Source organism: Neopelma chrysocephalum, unplaced genomic scaffold, assembly GCF_003984885.1.
Source record: "Neopelma chrysocephalum unplaced genomic scaffold, ASM398488v2 Primary Assembly neopelma1_24, whole genome shotgun sequence".
Classification (NCBI taxonomy): domain Eukaryota; kingdom Metazoa; phylum Chordata; class Aves; order Passeriformes; family Pipridae; genus Neopelma; species Neopelma chrysocephalum.
Genome location: NW_020897693.1, coordinates 8,190,461 through 8,209,491, shown reverse-complemented (window position 1 = coordinate 8,209,491; position 19,031 = coordinate 8,190,461). Strand labels below are relative to the sequence as shown.

The 19,031-nt window shown below is 38.4% G+C and overlaps 1 protein-coding gene across 2 annotated transcripts in view; it reads left to right on the top strand.

Moving 5' to 3' along the window:
- The window catches only part of KCNQ1 (potassium voltage-gated channel subfamily Q member 1), a 338,092-nt gene that overhangs the window by 27,477 nt on the left and 291,584 nt on the right, over positions 1-19,031 (top strand). For both annotated transcript variants that reach the window (XM_027701999.1, XM_027701988.1), the window contains exon 2: positions 18,145-18,235. In XM_027701999.1, coding sequence (XP_027557800.1) covers positions 18,145-18,235 — 91 coding nt within the window. The remainder of the gene's footprint in view (positions 1-18,144; positions 18,236-19,031) is intronic.

Here is a 19,031-nt window from a genome sequence, read left to right as displayed (position 1 = left end):
TAGAGAGGTGAGCTGTAAATATCTCTTCATGGATAGGTTTTTCCACTTCTAGTGAACTACATGTTGATTATTAATGGTGAAAACAAAAGTCCTCTCCCAAACTTTCTCATGTTACAATGACAATGAAGCAAGTGTTGGTGGCTTTAATGTAAACAGAAATACCAGGCTGAGTAAACATTAAAAAAATCCCCTACATTCCAAAAAAGCAGCTTTCCAAGACTTCTAAAAGATTTTTATGGACAGTGTTTTATCCGGTGCAGTGCTGCAGTTACCTCTGTACAGTGTTCTTGTTTACACTGTGACAGACTTGTGTGCCTGAAGGATTTATATGTGATGAACCAGACAATTATGGAGCATCTGTGGGTGCCCCATCCCTGGAAGCGTTCAAGGCCAACTTGGATGGGGCTCTGAGCAGCCTGGTCTAGTGGAAGGTGCCTCTGCCCATGGCAGAGTGGTTGGAACTAGGTGATCTTTATGGTCCCTTCCAACCCAAGCCATTCTATGATTCTATGATCTGCTGACCTGCTGCTCTTTATCCCATTGTCTCACTTTAAAAAAAAAAAAGGAATCTTATTTCTTTTAATATTTTTATTATCTTAAACAGCAAGTTCATTAATCAGCACACCTACCCTGGGTCACAAATTTTCTGAAGGAATAGGTTTAAGGAAGATGTTTGCATTTGAGGCCTGAAAGTCCCATTTCAGAATGCAGTAATTTTTAACCAGAATGCTTTGCTTTTTGAGCATGTGTCTCTTTAATGTTTTTGTAGGGCAAACCATTCCCATATTTATTAAAATTCCCATATTATTATTAACACAACTAACTTTGGAAGTGTGTGAGTAATGACATGTAATGAAATATGTGCTGTACCCTTGTTCTGACCTTCTATTACTGGAAAATGTCTACCTAAAATACACTAGAACATGTCTGCCTAAAATACTTTCTACAATGATTTGAAGTTTTTTAATCACAATAGAAGAAGCTTTTGAAAAGCTGTGCAGCACTGTAACCATAAAAAATAGAAATAGTGTCCTTAGAAAAATTTAACTTTGAAAAATAGTTGTCTATTTAAGTCATCACAACTTTCGACCAGATTTAGTTTTGTGTATTAATTTATGTTCTTAACTAACTAATGAAATAAAATAAAGCTTTCATTCATTTTAATAAAACAAGTGTGCCTTCTTAAATGCATCATTGTCAGCAGACCTAACTGGAGTTGGGACTTCTGCTTGCCTTTGCTGTGTGTACAGAAAGCTCCTGGGAATGGCACTCGTTGTCCATGAGCTGGGCTGAGACTTGCTGTTGCTTTGGGGCCATCTGCTGGAGTCTTCCCTCAGGAGCCTTGTTTCTCCCACAGCTGTGTTCCTCCAAACAGACATAATTTGTTTCTTCACTGAACCTTTTTCACCCCTGACTGTTATGAACACTCGACTTGTGATGCTTTCCATCCCCAAAATGTTCCTGTGCTCCTGTCTCTTAACTGTGATAGGGAGCAGCGTCACTTTATTTGACAATTTACTTTTATGTAAAGGAGTCAGTCTCAAAAAAAACACCCCAACTTTCGAACAAGTGATTTTTTTTCTTGGTTAAAAAGAAGCCTGTTTCTGGAACTCTTTACTGTGGGAATCGTAACATTGTTTTAACTTATGCTTAAGTGGCTGAGGTGAATGAGAAACATGTTTCTCTGCCAACTTGAGCAAGGCACAAAAGCTTCATAGATCACTTCTAAAAGTTTAGGGATTGTTGTTTCAGATAAAGGAACTTCTTACTGTTCACAATAATTGTGGGGTTGTTTTTTTTATTTTTGGGGTTTTTTTTTTGTTGAAGTCTGTATTGCTGAGTGAGTTCATGACTTAGCTGCTCAAACACAAGTATTTTATTTGCTAATACGCACCACTTTTTTTTTTGATCTGCAGTGCTGGGTTTTTTGAGCTCAAATGTAGGTCTGGAGCCAGAGTCATACTGAAAATAATATATTTTTATTATAAAATACTGTTCTCCCCTAAATCTGTGCCAGAGATGGATGATGTGAAATTGTACCCTTCTTCCCGATTAAGAATGGATTATCATATCTCACAGTAGCATGACTTTCTTTTGCCATTTGTTGTGTAGTGGGAAACAGTATATAAAAGGAAATCTGGGATATCTGGAAACATGAAGCCTATAAATTAGTTGTCCTTAGGTTCTTTTCTTTTCTTTTTTTTTTTTTTTCCTCAGACCAGTGGTAATAACTGTCTTTTCAAAAAGTGGTTATTTTTATGGTCTCGGTATTTACTTTTTTCCTTACCTTTTTGATGGTAGTAACCCTTTGAGCAGCAGATAATCAAAATCTGTGTGCCTATTTAATATATTTAACTAAGAAATATTAAAAAAAATATGAACAATATCTAAGAAACATAAAAGCCAGAAGATTTCACTGGTTTCCAGTTTCTGATATTCAGAGTTGCTTCATGTGATAGTCACATGCGGACTGTGTAGAGTAGGAGTCTGCCCAGGCAATTACTTGGAGAAGAAAAAAGAGAAGTACATAGACTAAGAAAGGTCCCTTCCACACACTTTTTTTTTTTCCTTTTAATTAAGCATATCCTGTCGGCTGGTCAAGAAATTAATTTGCTCCATCAGATTGTGAAACAAATGTTATGTGCTATGCACATTAGAGATACTTTGTTATTTTCCCAAATCTGCTGCCAAAGACTTTCCAAGTAGAACAATGCTTTTGTTTGTACTGACGAAGGTGAAATGGCATAGAAAAGCATTCTCCAATGGCACAGGTGCCGTTTCAATAACATCTGTAATCAAACCATGTCCTTCAGGCTTACGCTCCACTGATGACACAGGGGAAAACATTTGGTGTTCCTCCGTCTTCTGCAGCTTTTGAAGCACTTTTCAACCTTAAAAACAATATTAATCATTGCAGATTGGGTCTAACACTGATAAACAGAAAGAGTAGCACCTCCATCTTCAGTTGGTCCTGAGGACTTCAAGGAAACAAAGCTTTTTTTAATTAAAAAAAAAAAAGTCTTAATGGACAGACCTGAAGTTCTGAACTCCATAGGACTTAGCCTGTTCTGAAAAAGTTCTATTAAAAATGAAGTTGTGCTTTGCTCTGAGCAAGCCTGTTTCTAGAATAATCTGAAAATAAGGACTAAATATTTCATTAAAGATGCAGTTTTAAAAGGAAGGTAGACTGTTTTTATATTTTGTAATTTTATTTGCCTTGTGACTTACAAGGTGACTAGTAGGTTCTGAATATCACAATTTTTTCCTCTTTTTAGTTATTGTGAAATTTATCAATTAGCATAGAATGAGGATCCTCGGTCTCCTACTTGACTAACTTCGTAGTTTATTAAATTCACTAGCGATTGAGTGGTTAAGAGCAATTAGGATCTGGAACTACATGTTCAAAAGGGATCAGTGCTTTAAGTTAAAAATCTGTTCAAAAGAATAATGGCTGAGCTCCCTGATAATGAATATACATGGAAATCTGATCCTTACATGGAAGAAGTTTATGGATTATTTGATGCACATGAAGTGTAATGGTTTAATTTTGATGCACTTTCAAAAGTGCCTTTAAAATGTTAGACTGCTTTTACTAGCTTTCATTATAACCATACGAATCTTTGTTTGTTAAAAAGCAAAGCAGATAGTTCAGTGTTCTTAATGGGTGGTTCTGTGGTACCATGTTTCTCTCTGCAGCTTTCATCTCTGCTTTTTCTCTCTCAGTGCATTGCTACCAGAATCTACAGGAAGTGGTTCCAAACAATAAATTCCCACACTTGAAAACTAAACTGGTAGAATTAGTAGACACCGTGAAGCAAATGGCTACCAGAGAGTACCTTATTGAATATCATGATTGGCAGCCAGTCATATAAATGGAAGGATATGCATCTCCTGCAGTGTCACATAGGTGGGTGAACTTGACCCTGTGGTTTCCTTAGGGTTTTAGATGCTGCTGTAATGTTGTTAATACTCCTCCAAAATGTCTAGTAGTTTATGGCCAAGAGTGGTATCTTATAGCATAATTTTCCCATGAGGTCATGTTTTAATCAAATGAATGTTCTTATTATGTTGGCAGATCCTATCAATACATTTTAGACACTTTCTAAACATACACTTAAAACGGCAGCTTAATCTCAAGGGCACTGAACTTTGACAGAAAGTCATCATTTGATATTTCCTGGTAATTTAGCCATGAAATGATGGTTTCCAGAAGAGAACAGTTCAAGGTCTGCTTCTCATGAAGTCTTGCACCTCTGTGCTGAGCTCTATGTATTACAAATTTATGTTTATTTTTATTCATTGCAGAGGACCACATGTAAAACTAAGTACATACATAGAAATATTGGTACTTTAAAAAGAAATATGCATAAAATAATAATAATAATAATATATTATAGTTTAATGCCCTAATTTTTTCTGCTATTTGTAAAGCTTAAATGAGGTAGAATTCTTTTGAGTCCTATATTTGTGTAAGTTAATATTTTTTACATCCTAATGTTGTAGATGTACTGCATGCTTTCCTCTATGCAGTTGAAACTATTTACTATTCAAGCTTTTATGTATAATGTCAGGCTTTGTCATGTTAACAATTAACTGGGATTTCATTTATTATTCAAGTCAATATGCAAAAGAATTATTTTTTGCCTTTTTCTGACTTTTATCACTGTTTTCAGAAATGTATTGCATGCTGTTAGGAAGCACTTGGTATGTATAATTTGAAAGCCTCAGTAAGAACTGTAATACAAATCATTTTACGTTTGTGTTAACATTGGAGTAGTAGATGGTGCAGTGTGCTGTCTCATGTGCACTGGACCTTTGCTTCCTCATGCTGCCTTCCAGTGATATATCAGAATTATGAGAAATGTTGGAAGATCTTTATAATTCTAAACTGAATCTCATAGCTCAGCTCCCCGGCGGTTTCCAATGAGGATGTACTTCTGAGCTGGAATCTGCCCTGATTGAAGCCTAAAGTCAGTGAGTGTTTAGTCAAATGCTCAGTGTCCAGCTGAATTCAGATGAGACCAACTACGTGTCAAAGGATAGCATCAAATCACAACCTTGAAATTATGCAGCTTTGGAGCAATTCTTTTTAAGTTCAGGGAGACGGATAGCATAACAAAATTCAGAGGGACTTCCCATCCAAGATTTTTTTGTTCTGTTCTTTTGATTGCTTTGCAGTCAGTATGATGGGTGACCCAAGCACTAGTGCACTGACCCTTTCTACTATGGCGGAGGTTGCAGGACTAGCAGCAAAAGCTGGGAATCTTAAGAAAGTACACAAAAGCTATCCATTGGAATTCTGAATCTGAGGTGTCATTTACATGTGAAAAATAACATCTATGAATACAGCAAAATGCTTGTCAGCTCCCTATAGAGGGACCATGGTAGCTTTCCCCTCATAAGGCTGTGGCCCATCTTCAGATGTGCTATAAAGTGTTGCCATCTCCCAAGTCTTTTTCATTAATTAATTTTGATAAATCCTTGTTCCTGAAGTTACCTGACAGAACTTGAGGTTTCATGACAAGATAAATAGGGTTGCTTTCTTCTGCAGCATCAAAAGACTATTCCCAGAAAGCCTCGTGGCTTTTAGAGTCGAAGCCTGATGTTTGAGCAGCTGAAGTTCCCCATGGCATTAGGTATGCACATGCTGATGTATTTTTCTTGTATAATGTTACAGTAAGTATGCTTTTAATTGGTGCTGATTGGTTGAACATGCTAATAGTTATAATATAAATATGCATTTTATAACCAAACCTCCTGATCGTTATAGTGGGTAAGTCTTCTAAAATTCCAACTATGGAAAAGTTTGTGAAAGAGGAAAAATAAAATGTGTCTGGCAACTCCAGCAGTGAGGCTGTTACTGTGAGCACAGCAGGGTTGGTTATCCAGTTAATAGCTGATTACTTTTTTTTTTGTTATGTTACATAGAGCCACTGTATTCCTCATTAGGAGCCCCTCCTATAAGGTTCAGTTTATGAAGCATCTCACACCTTTGATTACTTCATCTGAACTTCTCTTACAAGGAAGTTCTTTGCTAGTTGAGTGTACAAGTTTGAAGTCCCACTTTGAAACTGAAGTATTTTGGACACTAAATCACCTTGAAATGTCACTTGAATGCAGACCTCAGAACTGATTATAATTTTCTTGAGCCCTTTTCTTTTAATATTTCTTTGTGTAATTCAGGGCAGGCAAGTTCAAATGATGCAGCAGAATTTTTAGCCCAGTGATAGACAATTGGAATTTCCACAAAAGCTAACTTGACTGCTGCAATGATGGAATTAATTATCCTCATAATTTTCATCCTGGAAGGCTGTCTGTTGTGTGGTGAGGGCACAAAGCTAAAGCTCTTCAAGCATAGCATGGATTGCATTTGGAAATTTAATCTATTTAGGCTTTTTTGAGGAAATGAAGTATTGACCATTCCTGTATTTCATGGTACATATTTATAGATTTTTGTATTTACAGAAAGACTCTGTCACCATGAAATTAAAAGTTGCTTGTCACTTTCTAGACTCCATTCTTTTTCTCCAGGGTCACTTTTCATCATGCTGAAAGCAAATTGAGAAAGTCAAGTTGTCATAGCTTTCAAGTGTTATGTCTTCAGCAAACCCTTTCTCTGCTCTGAAAGTGGAAATATGTCTATTTGCTGAATTCCTCTGCTGTCACCTTAGGAATGTTAACCTGTCCTGTAGTTTCTCTTCCTTGTTTCTAAGCTATGATGCATTAAGGGTGTCATGTTTCTCCCCCCAGTCCCCCTATAAAAGTGGAGCAGAGAACTGAATGTGGAAAAGCTCAAAAGACAACAACAATACTGATTTATCTGAAAGTATCTGTCAAGTATAGCTTTAAATAATTCAAGCAGAGGGTATAATGGAAACCCTGGTGATGGCACTTATCCCGGCTTCAGATCTTTCTCACGGTTTGCACTGATGAAAGTGCCTTTCAGACAGTTGTTTTTAGGAGAAAGGAGTGCAAAAAGGCGTTAGTGGGGGATCAGGTGGGAAGGTAGGCCAGAGTTGCTCACGTCTGATATCACTTTTTTGGCATTTGAAGTAAATCAAATTACACATCTGTCCAGGTCAGTGGCTCAAGGTATGATTGCTTGTTCCCCATTTGTGTATTTATCTGTCTGTGGCTTTTTAGTCCCTGTCACCATTTCACTCTGTTCACAACTGAAGAGTAAAGGATGCTGTCAAAAATATCAATATTATTTTCCTGTCATGGAGGGGTTTTTAGTGAGCTAGCAACATGGATGTTTCTTTGTAGAACACATAGAAGCTGATTTGTACTGCAATAAAACTAGTATCCAAGTTTACATGTACGTCAGTTGTACAACATTGTGGGATAGTGCCTTTCTCCTTGGGTGTGGAGGTAATGTTTCCTTTCTTCTGCCTTGTTTTACTTCTTTGGGGCAGGATAGCATCCTTACTTGGCTATGTGCTGTATCCAGAAGCTGGTCACTAAGGAAGAAGTCTGTGAGCTGAGAAGTTGACCAAGTCTATTTTTCTGCAGCATTATAAGATGCATATGCTTTAGAAGTCTTAATACAGTGTTAATCTTTTATGGTGGAGGCAAAGTGATTTGTAGCAGTAGTGCTATGATGAAGGTAAATAGGAGGAAAAAAACCCAAAACAAAAAAAACCAGGTAATATATACATCTCTTGAATTGCAAGCTAGCAAAACAGTGTCCAGTCAGCCCAGAAAAGAGAAACCATTAAGAGTAAATATTGTTACTTGTTTAAAGAAATATAGTGTATTTAACGAAAGTGATGTTTAAAAGTATCTATTAAAAAAAGTACAGTATTTTATTTAGAAAGATTTATTTAATTTAGATTTGATAACAGCAAAGCAGAGAAATAGTCTAGTTGGCAGTTTTTCAGAAGCTGAGTTTTACACAGTCTCAGAGAGCTTCTAGTAATTTTCTTTTAATATTTGGATACTAATACATTTAAACTCTGCTGCCTTAAATCTGCTGTTATAAGAAAAGTGGAAGAGTGATGTAGTGAGTGCTTAGACTGACTGTATACAACTCCACCTAGAAAACAAGTTTTACTTGTATTGTGGCACTCAGTTTCTAGAACATACTTCTTCTTTTTCCCTCCCTCATTAAGAGAACACATCTCCAGAATAGACTGATAAAAAGGGAAGTTGTCTATTGCAATATGAACAGACTGTTTGCTTTCAGTGGTGATTTCCAACTGATGTATTATCCTAAGCCCTGAGTTTACATCTCGTGTTTGTTTTTGCTGAAATCTGCCTTTTGTGTAAAATACGGCAGATGTCCACCCCCACTGTGACTGCAGCACAGTGTGAGGTTGATTTAGCCTCGGGCACTTTGAGGGATGCTGCCTGTTCTCTTACTGGTGCTGCCACTGCCACTGAGTGACTTGACCTGGGCAGCCGAAAAGCCACAGTTCAGCTCTGCTTGTATGTGTGTGCTTAAACCAAGTACAGGCTGAATTTGGCATCAGTGCTCACCTCGAGATGGGCAGTGTGTTAGAGCTGCAGGCAGTCAGTGTCTTATGGAACATGCTGCTGGATGACAGGTTTTGCTTTGAATGATGAGGTGCTACAGAACTTGGGCAAATCTGAGTGTGGAACTGAGAGGATGAGAACAGCACGCAGGACTGTACTGGTTTCCTACTGGTACTTAGAGCGAGAAAAAGTAAGGGCAAGATAATCTAAACAAAATAACTTGTGAAAATTACATTTTCTCTTCTGCTTTGCAGTGTTTCACCAAACCACAAGAATAAGAGAAAATCTTTCACAGCATATTCACTGTATTTTTCCAGTCTTCAATTAAGAGGACTAATGACATATTTTTCTCTAGCTAAGCCTGACATACATGTGAAGAAAACTGCAAAAACTCTTTCGATTTCTGGTATTGGGTGACATCCTTTCCCCACTGTGCATGTGGGCTTACTCCTTCCATGTCTGCCATGTTGCTATGTTGGGGTTTCATATTAATGATCAGACGCATCAGAACCACTGCAGTCTAGTGGTTCACATCCCTTGGGTCATGCACTGGTTTTATATGTAGCATATTCTTTTTCCAATTTCTTACACAGTACCTATCATCTTTTTCCTGTTCATCCATGCCTGTTCTCAAAGGAATCAATACCTCGTTGCAGGATGCAATAACATTGCTTTTTGTGAGCAGTTAACCTTTCCTCTTGAAGCATTTTGACGTCTGGTTTGGATTTCTACTGCAATCATACCCTTTGCCAAGACCTTAAATGCCTTTCCTGCAATAATTCTGGTGCTGTATCCTAAATGACTTTTGATTCATTGTGTGCTTTGGGTTTTGGTACACTGCCCGTAATTTAAATCATTTTTACAGACTCTAATCTCCCAGAAGAGCCAGGTAAGTCTGAAGCCTTGCTTATTTAGCTGTGTAGCTAACCTGTTTTTCTTAATATTGGACACCCTGAATTTTATATAATCTTTCTTATACAATAAAGCTGCTTTCTCACAGGGGAAATAGCAGACAGTATTTCTTTGACAAAGAGTCAAGGAGCTGGTTAAAAATTATGCCATTGTTTCCTTCAGGAAGCGCCAACTATACTTTGCCTTAGAGTTGGAACAAATACATATTAACAGGAAGCTCCATCTGATAGACCTAAGCTAACACAAACAGAGCATTCTCACTTTGTCTGTTGAAGGGTTTTTTGATGGCAAGTGACAGCTGAGAACAGTGATATGTCTACTAACTTGACCTGTGTAGGACATAACAGAGAGGAAGCGTGTGTTGTACAGGAAGCCATTGTAGCCAGTTCCTGGAGGGAATCATGCCTTTCTACATGAATGCAAGTATACTTCCCCTTTTGCTGGGCATCCTCCTGCTTCAGAGAGACTGGAAGATGGGGAGGGTTTGTACCCCTCCTTCCTTCCCCTGCCTCAAAAGCAAAGCAGAAAAAGATAAGACAAATCCTTAGAGAAAATCCATGCAAAGAGCCTGCGTGGCCAGAGATTTAACCCCCCACCTTTCTCTCTTTTTCTATCTAAGGCATTTATTTATTTGTTTGTTTGTTTTATTATTTGTTTTAAACTTGTTTTGTCTTCACCTACGGTTTGTGTCTCTTCTAACTCCTTGCTACAGTGATTTTTTTTTAATGCTAATTCATGAACAACTACTGTAGTTAATGAAACTAATGTGTTAATAAAAGAGTCAAAGTTGGCTTAAGATATGGGCAAAGAGGAATTGAAGAACAGGGCTCCTTCATTCTAACCATGTACCTTCACCGAACCATTCTCTTACAAACAAACTTGTTTTTCTAATGGAGTAAGTGATGGAGGACCTCTGGTGTCCACCAGTTGCATAATTGAATGCTCATTTTGTATGCTGTTAGTAGACAGAATACTAAATGAGTGCACTGTGCTCTGGTAGTCTATAGTCATAACTGAATTAGTGTCTTTCCAGTATTCAGTTCAGACTTGCTGAAGAGTTCAGTGTAAGACCTACACATACAGGGTGTTTATGTGTGGAAATTTCGTTAGGGATCAAAGTTTTCTCTGTATGGTGAAATCCTGCTTCTTTTTTGAAAAAAGAGCTCTATCTGAGTTCCTCGCTTTTAACAGCGCCAGTTGTATAGGACACTATACCTTGATGATGAACCCATAAAATAACTGATCCAATAAAGTAACTAATACAGGCTGTTCTGTATTAGCTTCCTGGTGATGCTGTTTATGATCACAGAATCCTTTCTTTTATTATTGTCAGCTTTCTTCCATTTGACAAATTCTGTCTGTTCCCCTTCTAACTCTGCCTTTTATTAGATTTTTTTTTTTTCCCCCAAGCAGTCCCCAAATACCTTGAATGAAAGAACGGGAAAGACCTGGTGCCTAGCTGCAGTAAGAAGTTACTTTAAATGAGTTAGTTTAACTGGTTGCACCATGGAAATGACTATGCAGTATTCTGTGAGGTGGTCAGGGATTTATGTTGACTTGCAGTAATATAAACCTCTTTAAGTTTTTCATCAGGGTTTTCTTGATGTGAATTAAGTAAGGAATTACTTCTCTGGCCTGGAACGTGGCAGAATGTATGACAAAATGAGTGATCCTCTTCAGTGTGTGTGTTACCTGAAGTTGTCTATCTAAATTGTCATTGCAATAACTCTATTTGTTGCCTGAAAAGCTGAGTGAAAATGTCCTTTTTTGATACCATTGACCTTTCTGTTTAGTCTGAAAAGTGTCAGTACATATAAGCCATGGAGATGAAAGATGAAACGATAATGCTGTCATATGTTTTAATGAACTAACGTGAACTGGATATGCAGCAGCATTATAGTTTGCAAATTATGATGATCAAGATAAGAAGCTGCCCATGTTTAATCTGTGCAGTTGTGTTGTTCATTCTCAATGTCATCCTTCCAGTTCTTGTAAAGCTGTATGCTTAGAGGAGGTTAAACTTTGTATTACTGTGTTTACCTAAGAAACCTATCACAATTAAAAGCTTAAATGGCAAAACTAGTTATCTGCTCTGTAAAAAATCCCAAAACAGAATCACACAAAGCAAAAAAACCAAACCACCCTCTGATTTACAGGGTCAGTGACTGATCATGTGTGTGACTGAACAAAGCTGTACGTTCAAAGAAAGACAATCCAGTTGCGCAAAAATAAGGGCAGACAGATTCAAGAAGGGAACTTAGGTAGAATGCTACCAAAGACACAGAAGCACCTGAAAGATATTTTTTTTATTTACAGAATATTTCTTTTTTAGTTACAGTCATTTTCCCCAGTAGACAGAGAGGATGAACTACAACTAACCATTGACCTCATATTGCTCCCCCCCAAAGAAACCCCCCCACAGATCCAGCTGTTATCAGATAAAATAGTATTTTCTGTATGCAAGGGCACTGAGAGTTGGATACCTTCGAGACTGATAGCTGTAATAAATAAAAGTTGTTAGAAAGAGCAGACTTAAGCCAGCTCTTAAACCACACTGAACAAGGAAAATTTCTGGCTTTCTGGAGGGATAGAACTCAAGTTGGGTTTATATAAATCGAGCTGAACTATGCATGGTTCTTTGCATCTATTAAATGTTTTTGAGGTCTCAGCTTAATTTAGAGCCTAATGGCAACCTTTTTCAGGTTTATGGAAAGACTCCCACTGTGAACATGTAAGAAACACTACAAGAAGGAATAAAATCTACGCACATTTCAACACTTGTTATGAGAACAACTGCATGTGCATGAGACTGTATTAATCTGGTGAGTAAGTACTTCCAACGTGTCTCATGCACCTTTTAAAAAATGTTCCTGGTCATATCACTGGACATACTTTATAAACCTTTATCAGTTCTCCTACCTGTGACATTTACTAAATGAGCATTGTTATCTCTCAGTAAGTGGTTAATTGTTCCTTTGATCATTCTACACATTGTTGCAAGCCACAAAAAAGACATGCTAATGTTCAAAAATCATAGTTAAATATAGAAAAAAGACAGCAGCTCAGGGCTGAAGGCTGCACAGTACTGATAGCTACCTGTAACATGTCAAGTTCCTGCAGCTGCCATTGAGGTCAGGAAAAAGCCCTAAGTCTGTTCTGTAAGTCAAAATATATCCTAGAATAGCCAAAAAACATTAAATCCACTTTTAGCTCCTAATATATTTGTTGCTAAATATAGTACATATACTGGCTAGACATGTTCCCTTGTCAGCTGAATTATTCCTTCCTGGAAATGCTCTGGCTTCTAAAACCTGTTTGAGACAAAAAAAAGTCTAAATTGTCTGACTGACTTCATAGAGTAAGGCAAAATTTTTTATTTATTATATATTTACCCACATACACACACACGCCTGTGCACATACTGTCTAATGTAAGTCTCTATACATCTGTATCTAAGAACGTGCTTTTCATTTTAGTGGGTGGTGTAGCATAGATGCACATCCCAAGTCTATATACAGGCTTGGATGTGCATGAGCTTGAAGTGTGACTGGACTTCTGCACGCTGATGGTGTTTCATGTGCACTGAGATAGCTCCACTTCTGGGTTTGACTCCACCAGGTATGGAGTGCCTGTGAAAACTGAGTTCAATAGACATCCACAGAAACTGGCTTCTAGTAAAATAGTGCTGTCTGTCTGAGAGGAGATGGGTTACCTTGTAATAGTCTACCAAAAACTGAGTCCATGAAAGAAAACATCTGCTGTTCTCTAAGTGTCCATGATGCTTTAACAGTGGTTTCATTATTTCACATTGAGAAGTACAGAGATAATCAGAGACTTGCAAATTTCTTTGTGTTGAAAGAAACGTAGCACTGTTAAATATGACTTAGCCACAAAGCTAAGTATTTTTGAATGCATCTGCTGGTGCCATATCTGTGATTTATCTACATGCAAGCAGATCCTACTTTATAACCTGGGAGAGACAATATGAAAAACTTTGCACGCTATCACCTCATCTCTAGTGCTTGCTTGGCCCCCCAATGTAAGAGTGAGATCAGAGCTTATGAAAGCCTGAACTCGTCATCGCTCTGCTTCCTTTCTTGAAGATGGTCACGTTTGTGCATAGAGGGTAAACAAGCAACGGGTTTGAGGAGATAAAAGATTGGTGGTTTCCTAAAGACTAAGCCTTTTCTCACTGCTAAAGAAATTCCCCTGTTCTGCTGACTCTCTCTCCTTTAGAGGAAAAATGTGCTGTACTGGAGTGGAGTCATCAGGGCGGATTTAATGGCGAATGTTTGTTCTGTTACCCCATATACAGCTGGTGAAATCTACATGAAGCTGTATGTTCAGCAGTTTTCCAGAGTAGCTGATGCTACTGGTTAACCATTCATCAGATCTTTAGATCTAATGGTCTTAGATCTTTAGGTCTCTGAATGATATTATGTGGAAGCTAAGGTATTTTTAATTTTTTACTGTGAGACAGAGAAGTGGTGTGGTTTATCTCTAGCTGGCAACTAAGTACCACACAGCTGCTCATTCCATTACCCTGCCCCGCCTACTGGTGGGGAGGAGAATGGGAAAAATAGTACAACTCATGGGTTGAGATGAGAATAATTTAATAATTGAAACAAAGGATAAGATAATAATGAATGCTACTAATAATAATAATTGCAATGAAAGGGAGATAGAGAGAGGGAAATAAAACCTAAGAGAAGCAAGTGATGCACAATACAATTGCTCACCACGTGCTGACTGATACCCTGCATATCCCTGAGCAGCAGTTGGGGGTCCCCAGACAACTCCCCCCAGTTTATATACTTATCATTCCACATTTAGTTTGCCTAATTTAAATATCCGTGTTTAGAGCCTTTACCCACTCAACCATTGAAATAACTAAATATTTTGCACAATAACTTATTTCAAATGGTATATAATTTATTTCCTGAAGGTGTCCAGTGTCTGTCACTGACAAGAGGGCTTTGACGTGCAGGTGAGGCTCTGTTTGTCTGAAACAAAGGTCTCTTGACTTAGCTATCTGGAATTATGGTGTTGATTAGGGTAGGGCTGATACATTAGTCTGCTAGTATTTGTCTAAAACTGTTCTTGTTTTAAGGTTGTTTTCAGTTGCATTAGTTTGTCTGATATTACTTGGCTGGATGCAGAGTTTATATACTTAGCATCTGTATCAAGGCAAGTAATTTTTTTTTAAAATGGAGTAATAGCAACTACAGTAAAGTGATACCAAGAGTGATAAGGTTATTTTGGGCATGTGAAAATTATAACGTTCACTTTTCTGAGGCTTGCCAGTTAAATTTCCCCAGGATGATTTTGCATGAACAAATTCAAGCTTGAGGAAGAGTCTATCCTTGCAACTGTTTTTTGTAGTTATTTAACTCCTGTGGACTTGTCTGCTGTCTAGGCAGTAACTAAGGATCTGTGTTGCACTTCTGTCTGAAGAAAGAGGAGAAAGCTGTCAAAAAAAGGAGGAAAAAAAGGAGCGAACTTCATATTTTTCATTTTCCTGGTGCCTCACTCCCTTTGTATGCTTCAAAAGTGGAAATGGAAGCCGCTAGTACCAAAACAAAACCAGGAGATTTTCCAGCAAGAGCTGCGTGTTGGAAAGCAACAGCAGGCTCATGCCAGAGGAGGACGTGTATTTTTTTTTTTAATCTCTTAATTTTGCACCCTCTCTTCCTTACATGCAATTAAGCTAAGCAAAATAGTAATGCCAGTGTAACAGGGTTAGTATCTTAGCTGTGGTGCTCCACTGGCACAGTTCTACTAGTGGGCCTTGTGGGTATCATCTCTCTAATGCCAAAGAAACAGATGAGAAGCAGCAGTATCTGACCAAACATCTTTGTTTCGCTTGGCATGATGTGTATTTGTGGGTATGAAGGTGTCTCATGCACCAGCTTGGAAAGAGCACAACAATAAATTGCAAGAGTTTTTCTGAAGGTGAAAACAAAAAAAACCAGTAAGACTGAAATGGATTCATGTGCACAAAACCCCACAAAAGTAGGTAGTGCAGTGACTGGCACTTGATGCAGTTCTTACGTCAGCCATCAGTTTCTGTAGTAGTAACAAGCAAAGAGATTTGGCAAACGATTAACCCCAACCCTAAGTTTATCTTGTCACCTAGGGACACAAACTTTCACCTTAAATCCTTATGAGGATCCCTTCCCTTGTGTGTGTTTAAGTAAAGAACAGAAATAGGATAGTCTTGGCTTCAGTGCCCTCTAGTGGTTTCATGTATTGACAGGGTAAAACTTTTAAACACAACCGTTACTATTAAAAGATATAGTAAGAAATAATGCTCAAAGTGTAATCAGACAGCTTAGACCATCCCTTGCAACTCCTTGTTTTGCTTTGAACTGGTAATTCTCTGTATGTTGGACTTTCTATCCAGAGAGTCTTAGCTATCTCCCTGCAACTGAACCCATTTATGTTCATGCTGTCATGTGTGTTGGTCTTATGCAATTGTGGGAATATTACAGGTGGAAGGGCTGGACACTTGGGGAACATTTATGTTATGTTTCAAATGACTGACTAATATTTGCCTTCTCTTGCTTTGTCTGCACAGCTTATTTGTGCTTAGAATGGTCAAAGTTAGAGGTACAAGGTAAAATGAGAAGATTTTAGAGATAAATCAGAAACACTCACGTATTTATATTTTGCCCAGGTAAAAGTATATTCTCATATGTGTGTTTGCGTAGATACGTGATAATGTCTATCCTTATTATCCATCAGTTTATTATCTATTTGATTTTTGTGCCTATTTACCTACAAACTTCCTTTCCATGAATCTGTAGTGTGATCTTGGAGGTTGAACTTGGTGATCTCAAAGGTTGGAGGTGATCATCTCAGAGGTCTTTTCCAACCTGAATGATTCAGTGATCATTTTTCAATGTATGCATTGGGCTTGCCTGCGCTGTGTTTTGAAGTGATCATTGAGCAGCCTAGCTTATCTTGTCGGCCTTAACACAGAAATCTGTGGCAGGGTGGATGATTTAGTTACTGGATTTCGCAGCAAGTTTCTGTTGAGTGCAAAGGATTGGTATTGCTTGTCTCAAAGAATTGTGAAAAACAGCCCTAACAACCAGCACTGTGTTTAACAAGTGAATGTTTTAAGTCTTGTTGATTGCTCTTGTCATGTTTTTAAAAGAAACACAGACTTCTTTGGGAACTGGGAGCTGCCTATGCCTAGTGTAGAGGATAGCATCCAGTTTGGGCCTTTATTTGTTTTCTTTCCCAGATGTGTTAGGTTCTGTTAAGGTAAGGAGCAATCCTGCAGGGTAGTGGGCACAGTTGAAGCTGCTCAGGGAAGGAGTCTAAAGGTAGGCTAAAGGAGTCTGAAGGCGAGGCAGTAGGGCTGGGCAGGCTTACCTTCCAGTTGGGGGAAGAGGATTTCTGGGGGTTACAGGCAGTTGGGCTGAGTTTCCTGCAACGCCCTGGCTGTCCTGAGTCTTATGCTGGGAACCAGGCACCCCTCCCTAAGGACAAATGTGCACTTGCAGCTCAGCAAGCCAACTATGTGCTGGGCTGCAACAAAAGCAACATGGCCAGCGGGTGAAGGGAAATGATTCTGCCTTTCTGCTCCGCTCTGGTGAGACAACTCCTGGAGTGTTGCATCCAGCTCTGGGGTCCCTAGCATGGGAAGGACATCAGTCTGTTAACTCAGGTGCAGAGGAGGGCCACCAAGATGATTAGAGGGATGGAGCACCTCTCCTACAAGGAAGGGTTGAGAGAATTAGGATTGTTCAGCCTGGAAAAGAGAAGGCTTCAGGGTGACCTAATTGCAGCCTTCCAGTACCTGAAGGGTACCTATAGGAAAGATGGAGAGAGACTGTTTACAAGGGCGGGTAGTGACAATACAAGGGCAAATGGCTTCAAACTGAAAGGGGCAGGTTTAGATTAGATATTAGGAAAAAAATTTTACAGTGAGGGTTGTGAGGCACTGAAACAGGTTGCCTAGAGAAGTTATGGATGCCCCATCCCTGAAAGTGCTTAAGGTCAGGTTGGATGGGGCTCTGAGCAACCTGTTCTAGTGGAAGTTGTCCCTGACCATGGCAAGGGGGTTGGAATGAGATGACCTTTAAGGCCCTTTTCAACCCAAACCCAGTATGATTCTATGACTCACGTGGGCAAGAGGTACCAGGGAACAAATCCTTATGTTCCCCTTCTCTCTCTGATAGTTGCTGTAAAATTTTGTTTCATTTAAAAATGGAATCAGACCTAGGTTGTGTTTCAAATGCCAAATGTCAGACTTTATTTATTTGGGGCCTTTTAGAAACTGGTTATAAAAGATAGTGTGGGCAGAGCCTCTTAAGCTCTGGCTTAGCTGGGATTTCTCTTTGCAGTTAATTGGAATTTAGAACAGTAAAAAGGCAAATATTTGAAACATGCTGGGGGGTTGTGTGGTGATTCAGCCATAGTAGACCTTACAATGGGAAAGAACAAGGAATGCTATTTTCCTGAGGGGCTAGGAAACAGCAAATCTTAGAGGGAGGCTAAAGCTAGTGTTATAGTTTAGTTTCATTTCATGATATCCAACCCAAAACTTCAATGTATGATGAGAAGTAAACTATTCAACAGGAAGCAGGATCATGCAAAAGTTAGGAGCTGTATTTTGGGATAATCCAATATCAATGACGTTTCTGTGCGGACAGATAATTTGTAAGGCCTTGCTTACCTGTCCTCGCTGTAGGTCTTTACTACACTGCATTACATTATTTTAATTTTTTAATTTCTTTTTATTTACAGCTTCCTTATTGTGCTGATATGCCTTATCTTCAGTGTGCTTTCTACAATTGAACAGTATGCAGCTCTTGCTACAGGGACGTTATTTTGGATGGTATGTATGTGGACATTAATGTGATTGATATGTGTTTGTTCTTAATGTGGAAATTCTGATCTCCTGAGCTAATACCACATGAAGCAGAATGTTCCTTATGGTTTAGTTGACAGGAGATTTTTTTTGCTCTTCCCTAATAAGTCTGTAAAGCCACAGAAACACTAAACGTCATGGTAGCACAAAAATCAAGTCATACCCTATATGGCCTATACTGAGTGCATCTGTGGTGTGTCCAACACATACAGCTGTTCTAATTAAGCTTGAATTCCTCATACTGTTTGAGTTAATCCTTTTTTCAGCCATACTGAAGACCAGACCATAGGGGGGAAAAAAGTTAAGTGGAAGTCCTTTCTTTTAGTTGATGTCACATCCAGCTTTGTTTCACAAGTGGAAAACTCACGTATGTTCATTGACTTTAAGACAACTTGCTCTATCTGTCTTATGCTCTTTCCCTTCAATAGAGGAAACATATTCACCACATTTATAATACACTAATGCTGCAACAGATATTCATCAACAAATGCTCCAGGAGTATTACTGTCCTGCTAGCTTAGATTTCATTGAAGAGCCTTAGTTTTGAAGTTGGAAAGACATGGTTTTAAACATCCAAAATTTTTATAAATTTGTTTTATATAAATTTGTATATTTATATAAGTTTGTACCTCAGTTGTGGGGTACTCCCTGCTAAATCATAGATGTCTCTGTATTTGTAAATAGATGACCATTATTTAACTTGTGAAAACACTGTCACTATATTGAAAAAATGCTAACTAGCCATTTAAATGTTTGTTCAAAA